A 20,226-nucleotide genomic window follows, 5' to 3' on the forward strand; every position below is an offset into this window, starting at 1 on the left:
GCGCAACTCCCGCCGCCGGCGGCAGGGACGTGACCCGAGGGAAGGTTCATCTCCCGGCTCCAGGGTCTGGCCCGCGCCGTGACGCTGCGTCCACCAGAACATTCGGCACCCCCCAGGGCTGGGGCGGGCTCGCGCGTTCCCAGCACAAAGCCCGATCACAAACAGCATAAACCTGGGGGAATTACTCACATCGTTCACGTCTTACTCGCGGAGTAAAAAGCGTTCTTTCTCACGCTATTCCTGTCGCCCACTGAAAACGCCACGTCTTTGTGGGGGTTGAATACGTTTGTTTCCGGCCCATTTCTGGCCCCCCTGCTACTGAAGGAGGCTCCACGGCGGGTTTGGCCTTCCCTGGGCTGGACACGGTCCTGCTGCCCTCGCTGCCCTGTGAGCGATGCCCCCGGCTTCTGCCGCTGCGGAGAGGCGCGCGCCAGCTGCGCCGGACCAGCAGTGGGGCGTCGCGGGGCCGCCGTGGGCCCAGCTTCCATCCGCTAATTCTACTGATGCCCAACTGTGCCAATAATTAACTTGTCGAGATGCCCGCTGTCAGGTGCTTACACCTGCTTAGTTCTTAACGGTCGTGCAAGCAGCAGAATACATTCCAGCACCTTAGAAACTACGCTCAGCTACCCCGAGCGAACGAACGACTGCCACCCCTGGCAGCCAGACGCAGCTTGTGGCCAGAAAAGTAGTACCTAAGCAGAGCAGCACGAGGTGAAACAAGGTGTTTTTTTTCAGCTAGGTGATACCTAAAAGCCATCCCATACGGAGTAAATTCTTAGCAGGCTAACTCATGTAGCTCTCCAAAGGCATGTAGGAGCCACAGTAAAAAAAAAAAAAAATCACACAGGCATATGAAAAATTTTTGTTTTATGAAGCACGAATGTTAAAGTATAACTGTACACTGCAGTAACTTTTAAATGTCATAAAAAATGTTTTTTTAAAGTGTAGCATTTAGTAATTGCACAAAATTATATTATAAAAACATAAAAAGGTGTGTTTAATGCCTTGATTCACAGTAAGGAGAACACTTTTGTAAGCTGAGTATTCTTATCTCTACCCCCATTATTTCACTTGATCAGCTTTCTCTGCACAACTGTAGAAACCGGTTCACAGATGTGAATCCAGCAATCCATCCAGCAAAACAGGTTTCAGAGTTACCATCAACAGAGCTAAACAACAACAGCAGAGTCCTTTCCAATTAAAAAAAGCGGTCTGCTTGAGAGACCAGCCACTCGGAACTCCCCTGTAACTATAAACTAACTTCTCACTTGAGTTACAGAAAAGATTTACTTTGTGACAGCTAAAAGGTATAGTTCACTCTCAAACTGCAAAATGAAGTAACTACTCTTTCTGCTGCATCTGAACGTCATTTTTGTTTCTCTGTGGATAAACCAACCTGAACTATACCTGGAGAGATGAGAGAAATGTTTGTTAAAAATGAATGTTGCATATTTTCAGTTTTCAGGTATGTACTCACAGAATGATAAAAATAGAAAAAGGCAAGATCTGTATGTTGAGTCCAGAAATAAAGTTGGACAATATCAATTCGTATGTTATAAAATAATAGTGGTTCTCCCTTATTTATCTTCTTATGTATTCAGTTTTTTGGTCCATATCTGAATCTGATGAGTCACTTTCATCAGATGAATGAGAGGAATTTTGCCATTCATGAGAGCCGTTATGACAGTGTGGTTTCTGCACACTTTCTGTGTCATCCAGGAGTTTTGCTTCAAAAGCACGAGTACACTGCCAGTCAACTGCATCTTCCTGGGACAAAAGGAGAGCTGCAGAACTATCCACGTTCTCTTCACAGGCTCCCAACAGCACAGTTTTCAAGTTAATGGTAAAGCAAGCACTGTTCCTTTGCCTAGAAGAATAGTTACAGTTTACCTCAGGGAAAGGACTAAGTAACTCACTACTTGTGTCTTTGTCTTCTTCAACATCCGTCTCATGCTCTTCAAAATCTTCTGGCTCTGCATCTGGATTTTCACTTTCCTGGCTGCTGCTGTCATCACATGCTCTATTGGTAGAGTACTGCACGAATGCACTTGGCGTGTCAGAGGAATGAGGTACTCTACCTATCATATCACGCTTTGTATAGTCATGATTACTTATGTCATCGCTGTCACTGTCATCACTGTCATCTTCATCACTGACACCACCACTGGATTCATTTGCCTTTTTTTTGATCTCTTTGTAAATGATCTCTACAGAGGCTATTTCTTCAGATTCAAATGTCCAAGGTGAATATGCTAACATCCTGATGAATACCTAGAAGAGCAAAGTGAATAAAAAGAAAAAAAAAAATCAGCCAAATTTGCAGATGCGCACAGAGAAAGATGAAAAAACATCCAACCCCAATCATGAGGTTGTCAAACAAACAATTCCTTCTGTGACACGTTTCTGGCTTTTTCTGCAGAGTTCAGGGCATCTTCTCCATTCCTGTAACTATGTTCACTACAAATCAAGGCACACAGCATTGGACAGCCTCAAAGAAATGACACTAGTCCCAAGCAGCGTCGGGTATGAAGTGTTTTACTTCAAATTTTTAGGTATCTTTCTAAGACTAATAGCTCATTTTAGAAATACATCTTAAACCTGAGGTGAGTTTTGCAACTCTCTATTAGCTCTTGCAGTTAGCGTGCAAGAGAGAAGCCTTACCTGGACAATCAACTTCAATGTCCTGTAGAAATGTACCATTTGAAGCAATGAACTATATAAAATCCTAAGTCCCATTTTCTCAGTTTTACTCTGCATTTCTGAGGATTATTGAATATTTGAAACATTGGGGGAAAACATTGACAATAAAAAAAATTAACCTCAGACACTACTTGGCAAAGTCACATTCAGCAATCTTGGGGATATGAAGGTAATGACGTAGCAAAGGACAGATACATGAGGAAAAAAGTCTTAGAAAAAGTTGATGCCAATCTGCTCTGGATATGTTTGTAGAAAATGGAAAATATTTATGCTGAAAAACCCCATAGAATTAAATGTAAAAGAAGTCAGAGACTATAAAAAAAAAAAAGAAAGCAAGCAAAGATGGACAGAAACAAGTCCCAGGAATCTTGTTATTTTTGCTTGAAAATCAGTGGCAGCTCAGTCTCTTCTCTATTAAAATAAAAAATTAGCTGACTTGGGACTGGCTTCCTCAAGCGCTAAAACATGACACTTGATCACAGAAAAAGTCAAAGAATGATTATTTTATTCAAAATGGCAGAACAATTTGAGTGATATATTACCATTACCTTTCTTTCTTCCTTAAGTACTCTTCCTTAATCATGGACTTTTTTTGCTGGACACTATATGTGACTACTGAGAATAGCTTAGCATTTGGAAGGCGGTGCAGGCACTGTCTGCCTTGTGTATACGCCCATCCTCCCCCTCACCCCACCACGAGTAAGTTTTCTTCCAGAGCTCTATTGTTTCTTTTCTTTTTCTTTGCTTTTTGTTTTCATTCAACTCCAATATTCAGGTAGATTATGACAGCCTGGTCCAGGAGTTAGTTTCTAAGATACTGTGCCAGCTCTAGATTCTGGCACAGAAAACTTGCATATAAATATCCTTTTTTTCCTACTAAGTTTTCCACTATCAGGCATCCTTTTCACTAATCCCTGTTTATAACAGAATACAGTAATAAATCATTACTGAGACTGGAGAAGGAAGACAGACATCAGGCTACCCAGAGAAGTGATCCTGAACTTGCTAGTAACAGTTCTGGGACTAACAGCTAGGATACTTTTCTGTCAGGGACATATCTGCCCATAACTGCATCCCAATCTACGGTATGGGATACATACGAAACCGGAAGGTTGGGGACCTGCAAGGTATATCTGATTTCAGTAAAGAGAAAATTTCCTTTGACTGAGAAGCTACTGTTGACGTTATAAAGCAGACCCAGGAAACCTGAGAAACAACATGCTTTAAAGACTGCTTCCTCAAAGCAGTGTCTCATCTCTACCGAGGTCTTTGATGGTCTGTCCTTTGTCTCCTCCTTGCTGAGGTGAACTGAGAGTAAGTTCTTATTTGTTGTGTGTGAGATCATTTCTAACAACCATCCAGATCTTGCTCTTACCAGGCTGCTGAACTTTTACTTTTAGCACTTCTCACATGCTGTCCTTGACTCCTTTTGTGGACAACAAACATGAAGCATAGCTTTAGGAAAAAAAAAGGTCTTCGAGCACTAACAGTGACTCTTTTCTTCTCCAGATGTACCTAAATAACTGGCCCTTCTTTTGGGGATAATGAGACCAAAACTCCCACCTCTAGGCCGTTTTTACACATCACTACAGGAACAATACGCCCATACCCAACTCGGTCTTAAAGCTACCTTTTGTCTTTTCAGCTAGCTTCCCTATGGAAACATGATAAAGAAAAGACCTTGAAGGCAAGTTTAAAATATTTGCTTTCAGTTGTAGAATCTCTCCAAATGTCTTTAAACTCCAGCAACCAGGGACCTGGCTAAACTATCCTCAGATCTTCAGGGAATGCTCTGATTTTTGGTGTAATAAATGGGAAAATATTGTAAGGGTAATTTGTTTCATTCTTAGAGAGGAGTACAGTGCTGCAGGGTGAAATAAGGGAGGCAAAATGTGCCAGAAACTGCTTTGCTAAGGAGCAATGTTTCCAGAGCATACTTCTTGGTGGAGAACAGGTCTTCTCCCTCTGCACTTCACTTAAGAACTGGAGTGGTTTTTTTTTTTTGGTTTTTTTTTTTGGAGTTATTGCCCTGGCTCAGATAGTAGAAGAAATTTGTCTGCTGCAGGAAGGATTTATGTATAAGGTCATTTTCAAAGGGCAAGAGGTTAATTGTCCTACGCTGGGTGCTCTGCTGTAGGACCTAGCCTGCTTCTGTGTACCATAAAGAGTTCATTTAAAGTTACTTCGGGGGGAGTCTCCCCTTCACTACTGCCAGCCCCCTAACTTCATAGAATCATAGAACAGCCCAGGCTGGAAGGGACCTCGGAAGACCATCTGGTCCAACCATTCATGGGAGAGGGAGATTATCTAGCACCCTGTCCAATCGCATATTGAAAACCTCCAGGGACGGGGACTCTACCACGTCCTTGGGGAGGTTGTTCCAGAGATTGATTGTTCTCACTGTAAAAAAAGGTCTTTCTTATATGGAGATGAAACCTCTCATGGTGCAACTTGTACCCATTGCCCCTTGTTTTGAGAGCCTCTGTCCTGTTTGTAGCCACTCTAAGTACTGGAATACTGCAATGAGGTCCCCCCTGAGCCTTCTCTTCTCCAGGGAGAAAAGACCTAACTCCTTCCGTCTTTCCTCACAGGGCAGGTTCTCCAGCCCTTTGCTCATCTTCGTGGCCCACCTCTGGACCCTCTCCAGCCTGTCTGCATCTTTCTTGCACCGTGGGGACCAGAACTGGACATAGTATTCCAGGTGCAGCCTGACAAGTGCTGAGTAGGGTGGGATGATCACACCTCTCTCTCTGTTAGTAAATTGTCACAGAAGTAGCAAGAAATGGTTTTGAAAAAGACTGAATATCTGTTCCGCAGAACAGCCAAGATTTAGCAGCCTATAAACTATCTTTGACATAGGTAAACTGCAAATCAAAACATTGTATGTACTTATATAACTTGTACCTAATGCACAGGATTAGAAATTTCAGATGGTAAACTTCCTCCTCCCAACCAGGAAGGTTAAATACGAGAATTACTACATACCAAGGTATCTGGAAGTGATTTTTTTTGAAGAATATAACCTCCTGCATGCATACACTTCAGGGCACCAGCTAACAGCAGTGAAAAACATACAGCACCTGCGATTGCACCTATATGATAATCTGCAAGTGAAAAAAACAAACATACATATATGAACGAAGTTTCCAATGATCACATTTCATATTTCACATTCAGAACAGCTATTTAGAATCGCAGAATAATTTTGGTTAGAAGGGACCTCTGGAGGTCATCTGGTCCAAAGTCAAAACAAGACCAAATGTCAAATTAGATTCAGGAATTAAAATAGAAATTACAGCATCCTTGATAACTATTTATGGAGTTAGTGGAGATTTGTACGGCTCACAGGATTAACAATAGATTTGTAGCCCCAAAGCGGATGGGTTTTTATAATTCAGTTATAAATCCCCACAATTTTTATCACTCAGAAGGTACTTTCTTGCTTACTATTTTTAGGATTAATTGACTTCTACATCTTCCTATGCAAAAAGAAAACACTTGCACATAGTCAAGTCAGACAATCCAGTCCTGCACCACAGCACAGTTACCTTGTTGAGCTACAGAGTCTGCAGTTATACATTTCCAGGCTGATGGGATGGAATATTTGTTTAGAGATGCAGCGACTGTAACAGACACACAGTAATTTCTATTTGGATACAAGTCTTCAATGACAGCATTAAAAATTTCTTCAGTGGTTTTCTCATGTGGTCTCTGCCATGAAAGACAATGTTTTAAAGTTAGCTATTTGCCTAAAAAGAGATCCCCAACCACTGATAAAACATTATGGCTATTTCAGAGAAATGCAGTAGCACATGAATCTGCAAAAACTGACGCAGTAACTCAGTGGTTTACCTAGACAACTGCTTCATCTCTAGTTCTAGCTGATGTCAAGCTGCCTACCTTACACCTGTTTGCGAGATATCGTATTATAAACTGCCTTCTGTCTCCAACTGTTGGTCACTGTATGTCCCCTTGAAGTAGCCTCACATAGATTCTACGGATTTGAAACTGCAAGTGATATTCTCATTCAGAAATCAGGGGAAAAATATCCATGGCAGGCAAGTTGTGGTCCTTCTTCTGTGACTCAGGGCAGAATGAGTTAGACAGATTAAATTCCTAACAGGTCTGACCTGCTGTTCAAAACTTCCAGTACAGGTAAGTCCATGCTCTAGTTCGCCAACTTATTCCAGCGCTTTGCCAGCCCAGGTATTAATGTCTCTCTTGGTGTTTAACCTAAAGTCTGCACAACTGCCAATTTCACTTCACTGTTTTTGGTCACAGTCACAGTGAATGGTTTACTTCCTCCTTTTCTGTAGTAAATGTTTACATACTCAGAGACTCCGGCCTCTAACTGTAGCTTTGCTTGCTTACACTAAGCGGTCCCCTATTATTTCAGCATTTCCTCACAGGTCACGTGTCAGGATCCCCCCCAGTCCTCACTGTTCCTTTTTGGATCCTGCTCAACTGGTCCATGCCTTTTCTCAACCCCAGACTGGTGCTGGGCGGGCTTTACAAATACTGAGTACATAAAAATATCATTTTTTTATCTCTCAGCAACATGTGAGTCATGCTTAGCTTGTAATATTATAGAATGCTCTCATCCTTTCTGGCAAAACTGCTGCCTGTGTAGCTGTTACCACTCTACTTATTACACAAACAATTATTCTTAAGTGTTATGCCTTGCATTGGTCCTTATTATCTCCTATTATTTTAAGATTATTTCTCCATTTTGTGAGGATCATTTTAAGTTCTAATCATGCCGATCTACCTCTCCATTTCAGCATACAAAAAAAAAAAAAATTAAATAGTACCAGACCCAGAATAGGTTGTTTCAGAAACTAACTGGATACATTTTTCCAGTTTGACACAAAACTACTGAACTGCTTTCGGAACTTATTTTCCTATCAGCTGTGCATACACCTGCTAGTAGTTTCTGCTAAACTGTCTTTCCCTTGTCTTCCCGGAGAATAATCACTTGAGCCAGTGCCCTGTGCTTTATTTCAAGTAAGGATACAGGACAACTAGTACTCCTCTTCTAGGTCTGCTTCTCTGCAGTAAAAGGAAGCTAAGATTACATTGGCCATTATGTTTACTTCTAAGTGTCTTCTACTGACATATTTGCTACTGTGAATTTGCTAACCATCAGAGCCAGTTTATGCCTTCTGTATTTCTCCCCCAAAACACAAATAAAACAAAAAGTTCTTTACCTTGTGCTCTCCATCAAGTGTTTTCAGTGTTATATCATAATCAAGTTCTTGATATATATCAATTAAAGACAGCAGTTTTTCATTTTTTCTGAAGTGAGAGGTTGGCAGCTTTATGGTTACATTTATGCAGTTTAGACAGGAACTGATAGTAACTTCTGGTGGTCCCAGGGATGCTATTGAGAAAAAGAAAGAGGAAAAAAATATACACTACGTATTCCGTACCAGTTCTATTTCAGTGACAGATACATAGCGGACTAATCAGATTCCAGAGTATATCACTGTTGTAAATCCACAAGGCCTTGCAACATTTAAGTTCCATGGTCAAACGATCTTTTCCCATGTGACTAGATTTTAAAAACAGAAAGCAGCAGAGGGGAGGGAAAAAGCAGAAAGGTGACAGAGGCTTTACTTCAGCTCCACAGAGATGTGAGCTTTTTATCTCTTTGAGAGGAAAGCTGAGGTTAATGCATAGGAGAAGCTGATTACTTTCTTGCTCATCATCATCTTTTAGTCACTCTCTGGAAGGAATCTTTGTAGAAATTCAGTGGTGTGTAGCCCTGCACATACTCATACTGGTTGCAAGGAAGGCTATAGGTCTAAACTTAACAGCTGAGCTCCAAAGACTAAAAACTCTACCGACAGTAGGACAGAGGACCTAGCAAAACATAGTTACACTTCTGTGAGACTTCCATTGCGTTCAAAGTAACCTCTCAAGTTCAGGTCCTCAGAACATGTATGTGTTTGAAGAGCCACGCAAACTCATTGTCTCCTCTCTCCAAAACCACACATCCATCAAGATCAGAGGAAATTCCATGGTGAATCAAGCCTAAGATCTTCTTCCCTTCAACACAGGGAAAGTGGTAGGAATGTTGAAAAATGGTGTGAGAACAAACTATCTCCGTAATCCTCCATTTCTGCATAGTACATTGCGGGGGGGGGAACCAATGTGAGCTTTCATCTGCTCTCAAACAGGAAAGCGTGTCTTAGTCACATGGTTGCACACTTACTCTTTTCTCATCTTTTAAGTTACAAATAAACATCAGCTTAAATTTGTTTACAGTCAAATGTGGTTGTTCTTCTGGCTCTGTTATGAAGCCTTTCTGTCTTTGCTCAATCCCTCTGTCAACAAGAGTGAGATTCCACTGTAGGTATTTGAAGGCAGATATCAACTCTACCCAGAAATATCTCAGAATATTGATTCTTTCCTATTCAGGCACTGTAAAACAAAAAAGGACTACAGCGTTCATCTAAGTCCCATGCCCTGGAAAACATGACTTCACTCACTTACTAATTGTTTGAACTAGAGAACTACTAGCCAAACATCGAATTTCAATTTACAAGTGGCCAGTGATGGACAATCAGTCAGAGCACCTGACAATTTGTTCCAGTAGTCAATTCGAAATATGCCTCTTTTTCCTAGCTAAAATTTATCTAGCTTCAGCTTCCAGTCAGGGGATCCTGTTACACTTTGTTTACAAGACTGAAGAAGCCTGCCATCGTATTAACTAGTGGTCAATGCACCTTCTGATCCTTCTCTTTATGAAACTAACTGCTGAAAGACTGAAGGCCTCCACCTCAGAGGGATGTTCTCAAATCCTTCAGTCATCCTTGTGGCTATCCTCCCCATGCCCTCCAATTTTTCCTCATTTCTGAGACCACAAGTGGACATAGCAGCGGCTACCTCTGTGCTGAATTCAGAGGTAACATGACCTATTTCTCCTCCATAGTCCTCCAACTGTTCCTCAATCTCTCTGTTAACTTCAAAACCAAATACTAAGCACAACTAAGGGAGAAGCCACCTCTAGCATTAGAAGATGTCACAGCTAACAAGCATCTTCTTTCAGCAAGGAAAGGGAAAAGAGCAAGGTGATGAACAAACAAGTAAATCTCTTCCCCTACACCTAATGCAGACATGGTATTTCTTTAACATTGACTACTTGAGGACATAAAAACAATAAAATCTGGCTTTTTTTTTTAAGTTATGCATCTTATGCGCTTAGAGATTTTTACTTTGTGCTTGTCAATGCTTGACACGTTATTTCCTCTATATTTTTATATATATATTCTATTTCAAAACCAGAGCCTTGTGCATCTATCAGAACTACTGTAGCCACTAATTTTAGAAAGCTGTCTATATATTCTATGTCTTGTAACTGATATGTGATAGATTATATACAAATTCCTATTCTCATAGATAAAGGAATAAGCTACTGACCAAGTTAGTTTGGAGTGTCTTACTGTAAAGCTAGCAGAGTATCATTTATACATCAGCTACGAATAAAAATTACTAAAATAAGCAAATGCAGACAGAGAACTTACTGTCAGTATATGGCACAAAATGAAGTACAGAAGAATTGAATACTTCGGTTCCTATGAAGCTCTGAACCAATGCAGAATACTGAGTGGTAAGCTCTTTAAAATCATCTGTCAGATTACAGGAGAGTTGTGTAATATCTGAACATTGTTTAGCAGTCTTCCAGTTCCTGTAAATCAAAAATTAAAAAAAAGATCAAAATAATCTATCTGGATTCTCTGATACAAGAAAACATTGGCGGGGAGAGGAAAGCATTTCTGAGTGGAAAAACAAACAAACAAACAAGAAAACCACAGCCTTAGTATTTTGAGTCGATAAACATTGAAAGCAAAATTTGTATCTTATAAAATAAGACTTGCTTGCGGTCAGTGTACAGCACACGATAGTATGTTGGCACAGTTGTATCACTTTCTGCCTGCCAGGACAAAATGTGCTCAAAATTGGAAGATGCCATTTGCAGGTTGTGAGGTGGCCCTCCCAGAAATCTTTCTAGAAAGGGGAAAAAAAAAACAAAAAAACAAAAATCAAACAACCCATCAATATGAATGGCAAACAAATGTGAGATTGCAACAATTCTAATCAATAAACCCAATTACAGCAGCCCAATATTTGCCCCAAAATAAAGCAACCACAGAACAGAGTTCAGCCCAACAGAAACAACAATGCAAAGGACTGTCCTCCTGTATTATATTTCTATTAAGTTCTTTCTGCAAAAAGCATGAAGTTTTAAAACGATGCTTGGTGAGAATATGCAAGTTTTTTGAACTGTGTTAGGAAAAAGTATTTGAAAGACAATAAAAACTCTTACCGGGCAAGCTGCAACAAGCTGTAGTCAGAATGCTGATGTACACTGGAAAATGAAACTATGTATTAATGTATTTGTATGTCTACAATATCTGATTATTAGCTTACTATTGGTGATATTAATTTGCAACCATTAGAGACAGTAATTCTCAGTATTCCCTCAGTGGAACTGTTTCTTTCTTTCACATCTTCCTACTACTTTCCCCTACCCTTCCCTCCTTCCCCAGAGTACAGGATGTCCCCTTCCAACCTCTGTCATTAATTTGAGGCTCCGAGGAGCTAGTTCTTTGATAACTACACTGTAGTTCAGGCTTATGCTGATCCCTGCCAGATGAGGTTCAAGACCTAGTGTGAATAAAAGATGTTCTTATCCAATATTGTTTTAGAGGATTCTGACTATATTTCATGTAGCTCACTCTATTAAACACCAACTTAAGTCATTACAAGAATCTTAAAACTGGTCCGGGAAAAGATACTATTACTGCTTGAAGAACATTATTGAATCATCTTCACAGATGTCCTTCTTTGCTAAACGTGGGGAGCCCTCAAGGCTGTAGTTTAACAACTTTGGTGTATTACTCACTGTCTTCAGTTACCTAACTCCTGTAACTCCCTCTCTATTTTCTGTCCTGTTTCTGTAACATTTCCCCGTGAGTGTGTAACTCTACAGCACTCTATTCTCTGCCTGCAAAAGAAAAGAAAAAAACGCCAACAGATGCTGCAGCACCTTTTCTCCTCAGGCCTACTGTCCGAGTAATCTCTTGAACCCCAGCCTTCTTGCAGATCCTGACATTCTAGAGGTCCCCACATCTTCTTGTATAACCTCTGTAAGAGGCTGTTCATTCATCCAGATTCTCACTATATCCACAATTCTTTTCCTTGACCAACCCAGTCTTGCATCATTCATATCTTTTCAGCATGGTGCTTCAAGACACTCTTGAAATTATTGTTCTGACCCTTCTGATTTTTTCTCAAGATCCTTTAGCTCCCTTCCACTTTCTGAGCGCAACAAATACAAACTTCCTGTCCTCATTTTAAAGGCATTTTGTGGCCTATCCTCCTACTGATGAGATGCCAACTCCCATACTCAGTTGGCCAACAAGTTATTAGTTTAATTTCAAACATGCATGCTTTTTCTCATGCTTTAGATGAGCTCCATGGAAATATCTGCAAAATTACTTCATTATTTTCCCTAAAACTCTTCTCCATGAACTCTCTTTTGTCTTGACATCTAAACCCTCTGCCAAAAAATATGACAATACCCAAAACACTGCTGGCTGGCTACCTCTCTTGACCTGTGCTGACTAATACTGCCTTAACATGTTCTTTTATTCTCCTCATCTCACTTTGAATAGTAACTTCTGTAGCATGAGGAACGTCTTTGACTTTACATTTGTACAGCAACTAACGCAGTAGCACTCTGGCCCACAACTGAGGTTCTCAGGTGCCACACTATGACAAATAATGTAACAGAACTACTTGATATGTCAACGAGATGTGCCGCAGTAAGAATGGCAGTGAAAAGAGAAAAGAAATCTGGGACATACCTCATAAAAAACTGAAACGATCTTTATGGAGATCTACAAATAATGGATAGGACAGGACTATCACAGAATGGTTGAGGTTGGAAGGGACCTCCGGAGGTCATCTGGTCCAATCCCTGACTATGTGAAACATCGTGCCAGAATACATATTTCTGGTAAAGTAGAGGGGATTCAGAATAGTAGTGGGTCAGCGGGAACTGTCTTGTCCCAGACACACTGGGAGAATTTCCTAATGGATTAATGCAGTTATTTTATGATCCTTGTCTACTTTTGCAGAGGGTACTGGAAGAGGAAAGGAAAAATTTCCTACTCAATTAATTAAAGAGATATCTGCACGGAATCTTTATGGCTGCAGAGAAGTGCCCTAAAAATTGCCCTTTAATTAGCAGTGGGCACACAGAGAAGCACACACTAATACACTTGGGCACCTAAGTTTGTTGAAATCATTTGGAATGCATACTTAGCCAAGTATCTCTTACAAATCTGGCTCTTTGGACACCTGTCTCACAAATAGTAAACTATGCTCCCAGCATCCCTTCTGAAATTAGATGCAAAGAGATTAAGCAGCTCACTTCAGTTGCACATGCAGCAAATTTATATTTCCATAAGACAGAAAACTCATCTGTCGCAAGCTTCATTTCACCATTCAAACCACAGACATCCTCTCTCTTGTAAGTCTTTCTTTTGCACTCGTTCTTTTATGTTATTACTGAATAATAAACGTCCCCTTAGAGAAGTGAAGTGAAAAGTAGAACAACTGATTTCTTGCCATATAGTAACAGATCACTTATCTGGAAAAAACATCCAGTGGGTATGAATAACAAAGCAATACAACAGTTATTATTCTTTACCTGAACACAACCACAGGTTTGTAATCATTTGTGGCAGGAATTCTCCCTTCTTCCAAGAGGCACACAGCCTTTAACACATTAAGGTTATTCCCATTACAGAAACACAGTGTCAGTGCACAGACTCTAGCAATGACATACTTCCTTAGAGCAAGCCCTTCGGATTAGGAGATGCAAACAGTCTTTTGCCAAAATGCAAAATTATGCCAGCCACCTCACGTGTCAGCTGTCTTGCTGATGTATTTTCTGTTGACATAAATGTTTTTCTATTCTGTCCATATTTGTGATTTTTAAATGCCTCTCCCCTATCAAAATCAAATTCCGTTCATCTAGAGTTCAAACTGCCTCAGAACTTTGTTTCAACAAACATGTTTAGCAAAGATAGCTGGAGAGTTGCAAAATTTTGCAGGTTACACTTACATAAGAGACACAGACAAGAAAAAAAAAATCTTAGACCAAATAACTAGGAAAATTAACACTGGAGAAATAAAGACCCTCTGTAAACTGTATGGGGAATCTTCTTTACCATCTTATCCTTTTTACAGAATTAAATGATCCTATCAAAACAGTTTCTCACTACAACCACAGCTCAGTCAACAAACTATGTTTGTTCTGCCTGCTAATGCAGAAACTAAGGAGTCCTGAAAAAAATTTGAACAAGAAATGAAAAACAACACATCCAACTAAGATTTCACTGGTCATTTAGAGTGGCAGAATGCAGCATGCTGTTTCAAATTTCTTTCTTATGGGAAAAATCACAGTTTATGTATAGAATGGAGTATGTAGAATATAATACACTAGATTCTTGATTCTGTGAATTATTCCAGGGAGAGCTCTATAATAAGATGATGGTATTTTACTTCAGTAACTCAGGAGGAACGTTAGTGAGAAATTAGCAGTACTACTCCTCTTACAATATAAAGGTACAGGCAACTTACCAAGTTGATAAAAATGCATTGGTCCATCCATCAGTGTTTCCACAGTTATTAAGAAATATAACCTACTGATTGCAAAATAAACATTTTGCTTCTGTACCTGCAAATACATTAAAAATAATCACATTCAGCAAATCATCTTAGTAAATTACTTGCAAGTAAAACAAGGTCTATGCACAAAGAGTTATTTTAACCTCTTCAATGTTTGGGGGGAGGCAGTGGTACCAAAACAGTTACTATGTGGGGGGTGGGCAGGCAAGGATCCTCAGATCAGACAGGCAATTTCATGACAATAGCACTTTCCTTTTTTCACATGGAAAGGGCTTTTACCATTTAAAATAAATATAGAAAGCATTGTATGATTATCTGTATTAATTTTGCATGAAGATAGTATCTGAAAATTCTATGCCACTCACTCCAACTTATTATATACAATGAAAATAAACATTGCTGGGCTTTATTTGAAATATTACAAGAACTCATCACTGTTGCAAAAAAATGTTTCCAGAAAGAATGTAGATCAAGAGGGAGGTTAAAAAAAAATTATAAAATTATTAATTATAAGGAAGTTATGAAGTTTATGTTACAATTTTTTAATACATAAGATCTATTAAAATATTCCCTCTCCTTGATGTTATTATTTTACTCTATTTATTATCCTCACAGCATTAATATTTGCAGGATCAGGTTTTGAATTACAGGCAAAGTACCAAGGAACAACTGTGAATCTATAGATGGCTGGGCAAGGGTCTAACTATTTCCAAAGAATCTTCTCCTCAGGTTTAATACAAATAAATTGCTTTTTTAATTTAAAAGGATTTTTAAATACAACTTAAATTATTTTCTCTGCAACACAAACAGCTTAAAATTTAAAATCATGACAAACCATACTATGGTCAAGCTTAACACAGTATGTTAAAATCAGATGAATTAAGAAAACCCTTATCTGAGATATCCATCTTCCTCTGCTCAAAGTTTTAGCATGACTACAGGAAGCCACTGGATAAATGTTGAGAACCTGTATCTGTGCAACTGATAATCATAATTCCACAGACAAAGGGAATGTTCTTTCCATTTCAGTTTGGTTCATTTTATTAATTCATTCAAACATGAGGAATATTTAGCAGATATAAAATACCAGTCTTCCTCTTTTCAATCAAAATTAAAAATGATGGATAAGAAGATAAGATTTACTAGTTACAAAATCTTTATCACTGATATCACCCAACTAGAAAGCAATTAAGTCACACGTATCTATCAAGTCCATTTCGTTTTGGTACTAGTGAATGTGACAGAAGATAAAAATAATTTGACTTTCTCATTCAGATCAGGCTTACAGATTACACAAGTAGGGAAAAAAAAAAATCTTTCTACTTCAACAAGGTTACTAGCTTTGTTCAGAAGCCACACAGAAACCTAATGCCAAACAATGTTATTTCACAGTCACTTTAAAGAACAGTTACACCTGCAGGATCTGATTTTTCAGGCTGTTCCAAATTTTCTTTTAAGGGGAAAACTTTGAGGATCCTGCATTCACTTAGCAAAATATTACCTTTATGTCTTAATCCTTGTAATTAACCACAAGACATGTTCAAAGCACTCCATATACAGTACTATGCAATAGATGTATTTGCGTACCTTCGATCCTTCCTGTACATGCTGTCACGAGTAACAACTATCCCACTCTTGGAATCTGAAGGGACTCGTGTATGGCTCTGTATGCTGAACAACACATGTGTCTTACATGATGCATATTCAAAGCCAAGTTATGTGTTTAGTGCCTTAGAATACATAAGAAAAATGTGACAAAACAGGTTTATCTCCAAGTTTGCACAGTTGTCTAAATCTAGATGTCTTCTGCAGACCTATCAATGCCAGTGAAATTCCAGGGGAAATTCCAGGGGAAAACCATTTGTCAGAACTCTGATTTGCTTTTGCTGCTCTTCCTCTTCAGAGCTTCAGCAGTCCCTGGAAAGAAGCCATGGAAATACTAGTGAGTCCAGCCCCCACTCACCTCATCAGCCTGGGCTCACAGTAACTCCTCTGGGAGTCGCCTGAAGCCCCCAGTGCTTTCAAAACTCAGCTTCGCACTTCCGCATCATCTTCAGTGGCAGCTCATTTTTAACTGGAGTCCAGGCTGGGTTGTTTTGTATTTGCTTCCAATCAGAAAAAAAACGGGCTTTGAAGTTTTGAAAGTCACTGGCTTGTATTTCAGAAAAGCGCCACATCAGTAAAGCAGAAAACATGTCCTATTCTTTGAAACAAGCAGATGGCATATTTATTTATAGAAATCTACTTATCAGAATATCGAGAAAGAGACAGACACCACAGGGGATGTTTCAGGCAGAGAAGTCAGCAGAGGAATGTCCTAAGCCTACACAGGTTAATACAATGTATGGATCAACTTTACCACTGAAACCATGTGAACTAGGGAATCGCACTGTGGGTTGCAATGTTATGCCCACACCCTATTCCAGGCTTTGTTGGGGAACTTTGGATAAGTCGCTTCTAAGGATATCGAAATCATTTAACCTTAATAATCCAAGTCCATTAACCAGAAGTCCATTTTCCATGCACTGCCCGCAGCGCTCCCGCTGAGCCGGACGCGCCGCTGGAGGAACCAGGGTGGGACACGCAGCATTAAAACACACCAAGAGGCTCCTCGGCTGCCCTGTGCCACCCCGGCAGGGCGAGGGGGACAAGGAAACAGCACCCACGACGACAAGCTCTGTCAGAGCCTACCGCTACGTGTTTTTCCCTTACAAATTTCTGGCCTGGAGCTACACGACTACCTGCATCAAAACCAGCTACACCGCACCTCGCTGACTATGGCTAGGGTCGATTTTGCGTTCAGTGACACAGGCTTAGAAACAATCCCCATAACCCGCTGTTTTTACGTGCGATTCCGCCGGTATTAACGCCAACACTTGCTGCGGGGCGGCGGGGTTTCGGCCAACAGCGGCCTCCTCCAGGCGCCCAGCGAAGCGCTAAGGGAAAGCAGCGAGCTTTCCAGGAAACCCCGGCAGCCGGCCGCAGCTCGGGGAGCCCGGCCTGGCGCCCGCAGGCGCCTCCCCTCGCCGAGGCAGAGCGGGGAGCACACGGCGGCGCTCCGCCGAGCGCGGCCGGCCCAGGCCCTGGGGCGGTAAGAGGCCGCCCCGGCCCTCGCTCCGGCTGCTCTAAGGGGAGAGCGCCAAGGCCCACAGCACACACAAGCGCCCACACCCCCGCCCCACGGGCGGCGACCCACTAAGGGAAAAGGGCGGGGGGGGACGGACGGACGGACGAACGGACGCCGCTTTCCCAGCCGTACCTCGCAGCAGGCGGCATCCCCGCGGGCTCCGCTCCGCTCCGCTCCCCGCCGCTCCCCTCTCAGGCCGAGGGAGCGGCACCGGGCGCCAGCGCCGAACGGGAACTGGCGGAGGCGGCGCTGAGGAGGAAGCCACGCGGCACGGGCGGAGCCGCGCGCCTTGGGCGGCAGCGGCCGTTAGCGCCGTTGGGCCCCGGTGTCGGGGCGCCGCTTCGTTCGGTGCGGGGGCTGCGCCTCGCCGGTGGCCGGAGGCTCCCCTGGCGAAGCACGGCTTCCCTCCCCACGCTCACCGATAAGCGGTTTCTGCCCTTGTTTCGCTTTCTTTTGCCCGCCCCGGTCTTTGGTGCTTGTTGTCGTGAAGGAAGTCTCGGCAGAAAGCTGCGAAAGCGCTTGCTGATCCCCTTCCTCGTTGGAAGGTCTCCTTGCCCTTAGTGTTGAAGGAGTGTTGAGAGAGGGTGCTGCTGATGATAAGCGTTTCATAAATGTATGCCTTAATGGGCACGACACCCAAATGGATGGGGTGTCCTCCGTCCCAAGTATTTTCTGATAGTGGAAACAGCAGTAATGTGGTATTAAATATAGCCTGTATCATGTCACGTGAGGGATCTTCATGAGAAGATCTTGGTACCTACCCAAGGCGAGCGAGGGGTAAGAAACCAGGTCTGGTTAGTGGCCGTGTCCCGCTGCACCTGTGGCCTCACTGGCTGCACCTCCTTGTCCGCCGGCCTCTGTTTCTTCACTGATGGCGACACGTGTAATTTTGGGAGTCATTTGGCCGTTGGACATGAGGTTATGTGGCATCTCCTTAAGCCATACAAGGCAAAGCAAACCTGAGATTTCCCAACACCATCTTTTAGGCTTCTACAAACTTCCCAGTTAAAAACATGTGTGTGTGTGTGTGTGCGTGTATATTGCTTTAACCCATGAATAGCTCAAAAGTAGTGAAGAACAGTTTTTGTGCATTTTACTTCATGAAGAAATAACCTTGGATCTGAGATGCAAACTGAAAAAGTCCCAGTTCTGACTAGAAACTCCAATCAGGCTTTGCATGGGTTTGTCTCATGAGTGAGTATTATATGTGGCACCATTATTTGTGTTTCTTGATTCCAGTTCCACACTAACTTTTGAAGGGCAGAACATTTACCTGGAAGCAGGGTGTGGAATGAAAATCAGAAGGACAATCGGAATTTTAACAATATTCTGCCTTGATCAGTTCTGCCACAATAGCACTGTGCTGTTCAGCATGCCTACATCTGCTTTATACCTCTGACGCTGCCTTCCCATGGCTCACTCAGCTTCTGCCTATCCAAACATAAAGGTCTCCTAAACTGTAATTTTTATTTTTTTGTTGTTGTTTCACTTGCTCCAGCACACTTTTTTTTTCCTTAAGGCTGTTTTACCTGTGAGCCTTCCTATTTTTTGCTAACTGCTTTTTCAGCATTGTCTTTAGGGAAACCTCTTTCTCATTTCCTGCCCTCTTTGCAGAAGTTCCCCCAGACTCTGTTGTTCTTCTCTGCCTATCAGATGAATTCACTGGCTCTCATGGTCTCTCAGCACTTCTTGCTGAAGATGCTGAAATTTAGCTGTGCTTTTTTTCTCTTATTTCCTTCTCCCTTTTTCTGATCATTCCTTGCCTCTCCCCTTCTTTAAACTATAAACACAGCAAAAAGTGAGATCTTCAGCTTTCTCGCCAGCCTTCCTCATTGTCTCCAGTGATAATGCTGTCACTTGGTCATCCAGTGACTCTTCTGTCTGGCCTAGGTACAGGAGGGATGAAGCAACCTTCACGTCACTGGCTCCATTGTATGGGGGAGAGAGAGCGGTGAGGGGGAAAAAGCTTAAGTGAGCAACAGCAGGAGGGGAAAGGGTTCAGCAGCTTTGGCTCACGCAGGAATCAGCTACTTTGCCTTTGACTCTTCAGATGCAGGGACTCCTTCACCTGCCTACCTTGTGATGAGGAAGCCAGCAAAAAGGAGACCATATTATGGGAGACTGTTATTCACCAATATTTGTAGGGGGAAAGGGAGAAGAATTTTGCTGGGAGGAGTAAGGACACCAGCCTGAATGATTGGCAAAAAAGCCTGAAAAACCTTGAAAAATGTTTCCAAGGAAGCCTTTCGGAAAACGTGTAGCAGAAGATCCAGTGGAACATGTTCCCTTTTTATAGGTCCCCAGCTAGTGGCTGTTAGCAAATACTTAATCAAGGCTTTGAATATTATTGTGCATTTAAGAATAGTTATTGTATAGGGTAATTTAGAAAAGATAAATTACATGAATTGTATAACTACAGGTGTTTTATATTAATCTAAGTCCATGCTACACTGCTCATTTTGTCCCTGTATAGCCCTATCCCATGACTGGATTAATTACCAGCTGAGTTAATCAGTAGATAAAGATAGATGTAGTAAGAAAAGATGAATAATTGAACAGCTGATTAAGACATTTTAACTGATGTAGACATTAAATGAGAATAAGGGTAAGGTAAGCATACATAATATAAGTTAAGAGGTCAGATTCTTAGAATTTAAAGACTGTTTTAAATAAAGCATTGTGATACTAGACAT

The 20,226-nt window shown here is 41.5% G+C and overlaps 1 protein-coding gene across 3 annotated transcripts; it reads right to left on the reverse strand.

Annotated features, from left to right (window-relative positions):
• Positions 1 to 875: 875 nt before the first annotated feature.
• IFNAR2 (interferon alpha and beta receptor subunit 2) lies at positions 876 to 17,770 on the reverse strand. Of its 3 annotated transcripts, none has more exons than XM_082335830.1 (11): positions 17,666 to 17,770; positions 16,221 to 16,323; positions 15,994 to 16,136; positions 14,359 to 14,455; positions 11,033 to 11,074; positions 10,584 to 10,713; positions 10,230 to 10,393; positions 7,911 to 8,083; positions 6,252 to 6,414; positions 5,689 to 5,807; positions 876 to 2,274 (listed from the first exon to the last, which is right to left on the reverse strand). In XM_082335830.1, exons 4-11 carry the CDS (start codon positions 14,387 to 14,389, stop codon positions 1,585 to 1,587), a joined length of 1,512 nt encoding a protein of 503 aa, XP_082191956.1. In that variant the 5' UTR covers positions 14,390 to 14,455; positions 15,994 to 16,136; positions 16,221 to 16,323; positions 17,666 to 17,770; the 3' UTR covers positions 876 to 1,584. The 3 variants fall into 3 exon arrangements, with proteins under 3 accessions (XP_082191956.1, XP_082191957.1, XP_082191955.1); XM_082335831.1 differs by lacking the exon at positions 16,221 to 16,323 and adding an exon at positions 16,370 to 16,511; XM_082335829.1 differs by having other exon boundaries at positions 15,994 to 16,323.
• Positions 17,771 to 20,226: the final 2,456 nt, after the last annotated feature.

This window comes from Platalea leucorodia, assembly GCF_965183815.1.
Source record: "Platalea leucorodia genome assembly, chromosome: 2".
Lineage (NCBI taxonomy): Eukaryota > Metazoa > Chordata > Aves > Pelecaniformes > Threskiornithidae > Platalea > Platalea leucorodia.

Bases quoted from the DNA above. Each gene is read 5' to 3' on its own strand.
- IFNAR2 (XM_082335830.1), bottom strand. From the start codon at position 14,389: ATGGATGGACCAATGCATTTTTATCAACTTG. The intron at 6,415-7,910 runs GTAAAGAACTTT...CTTTCATGGCAG, and splicing joins CACTTGATGGAGAGCACAAG to AGACCACATGAGAAAACCAC. The intron at 2,275-5,688 runs GTATGTAGTAAT...TTGCTCTTCTAG, and splicing joins AATCACTTCCAGATACCTTG to GTATTCATCAGGATGTTAGC.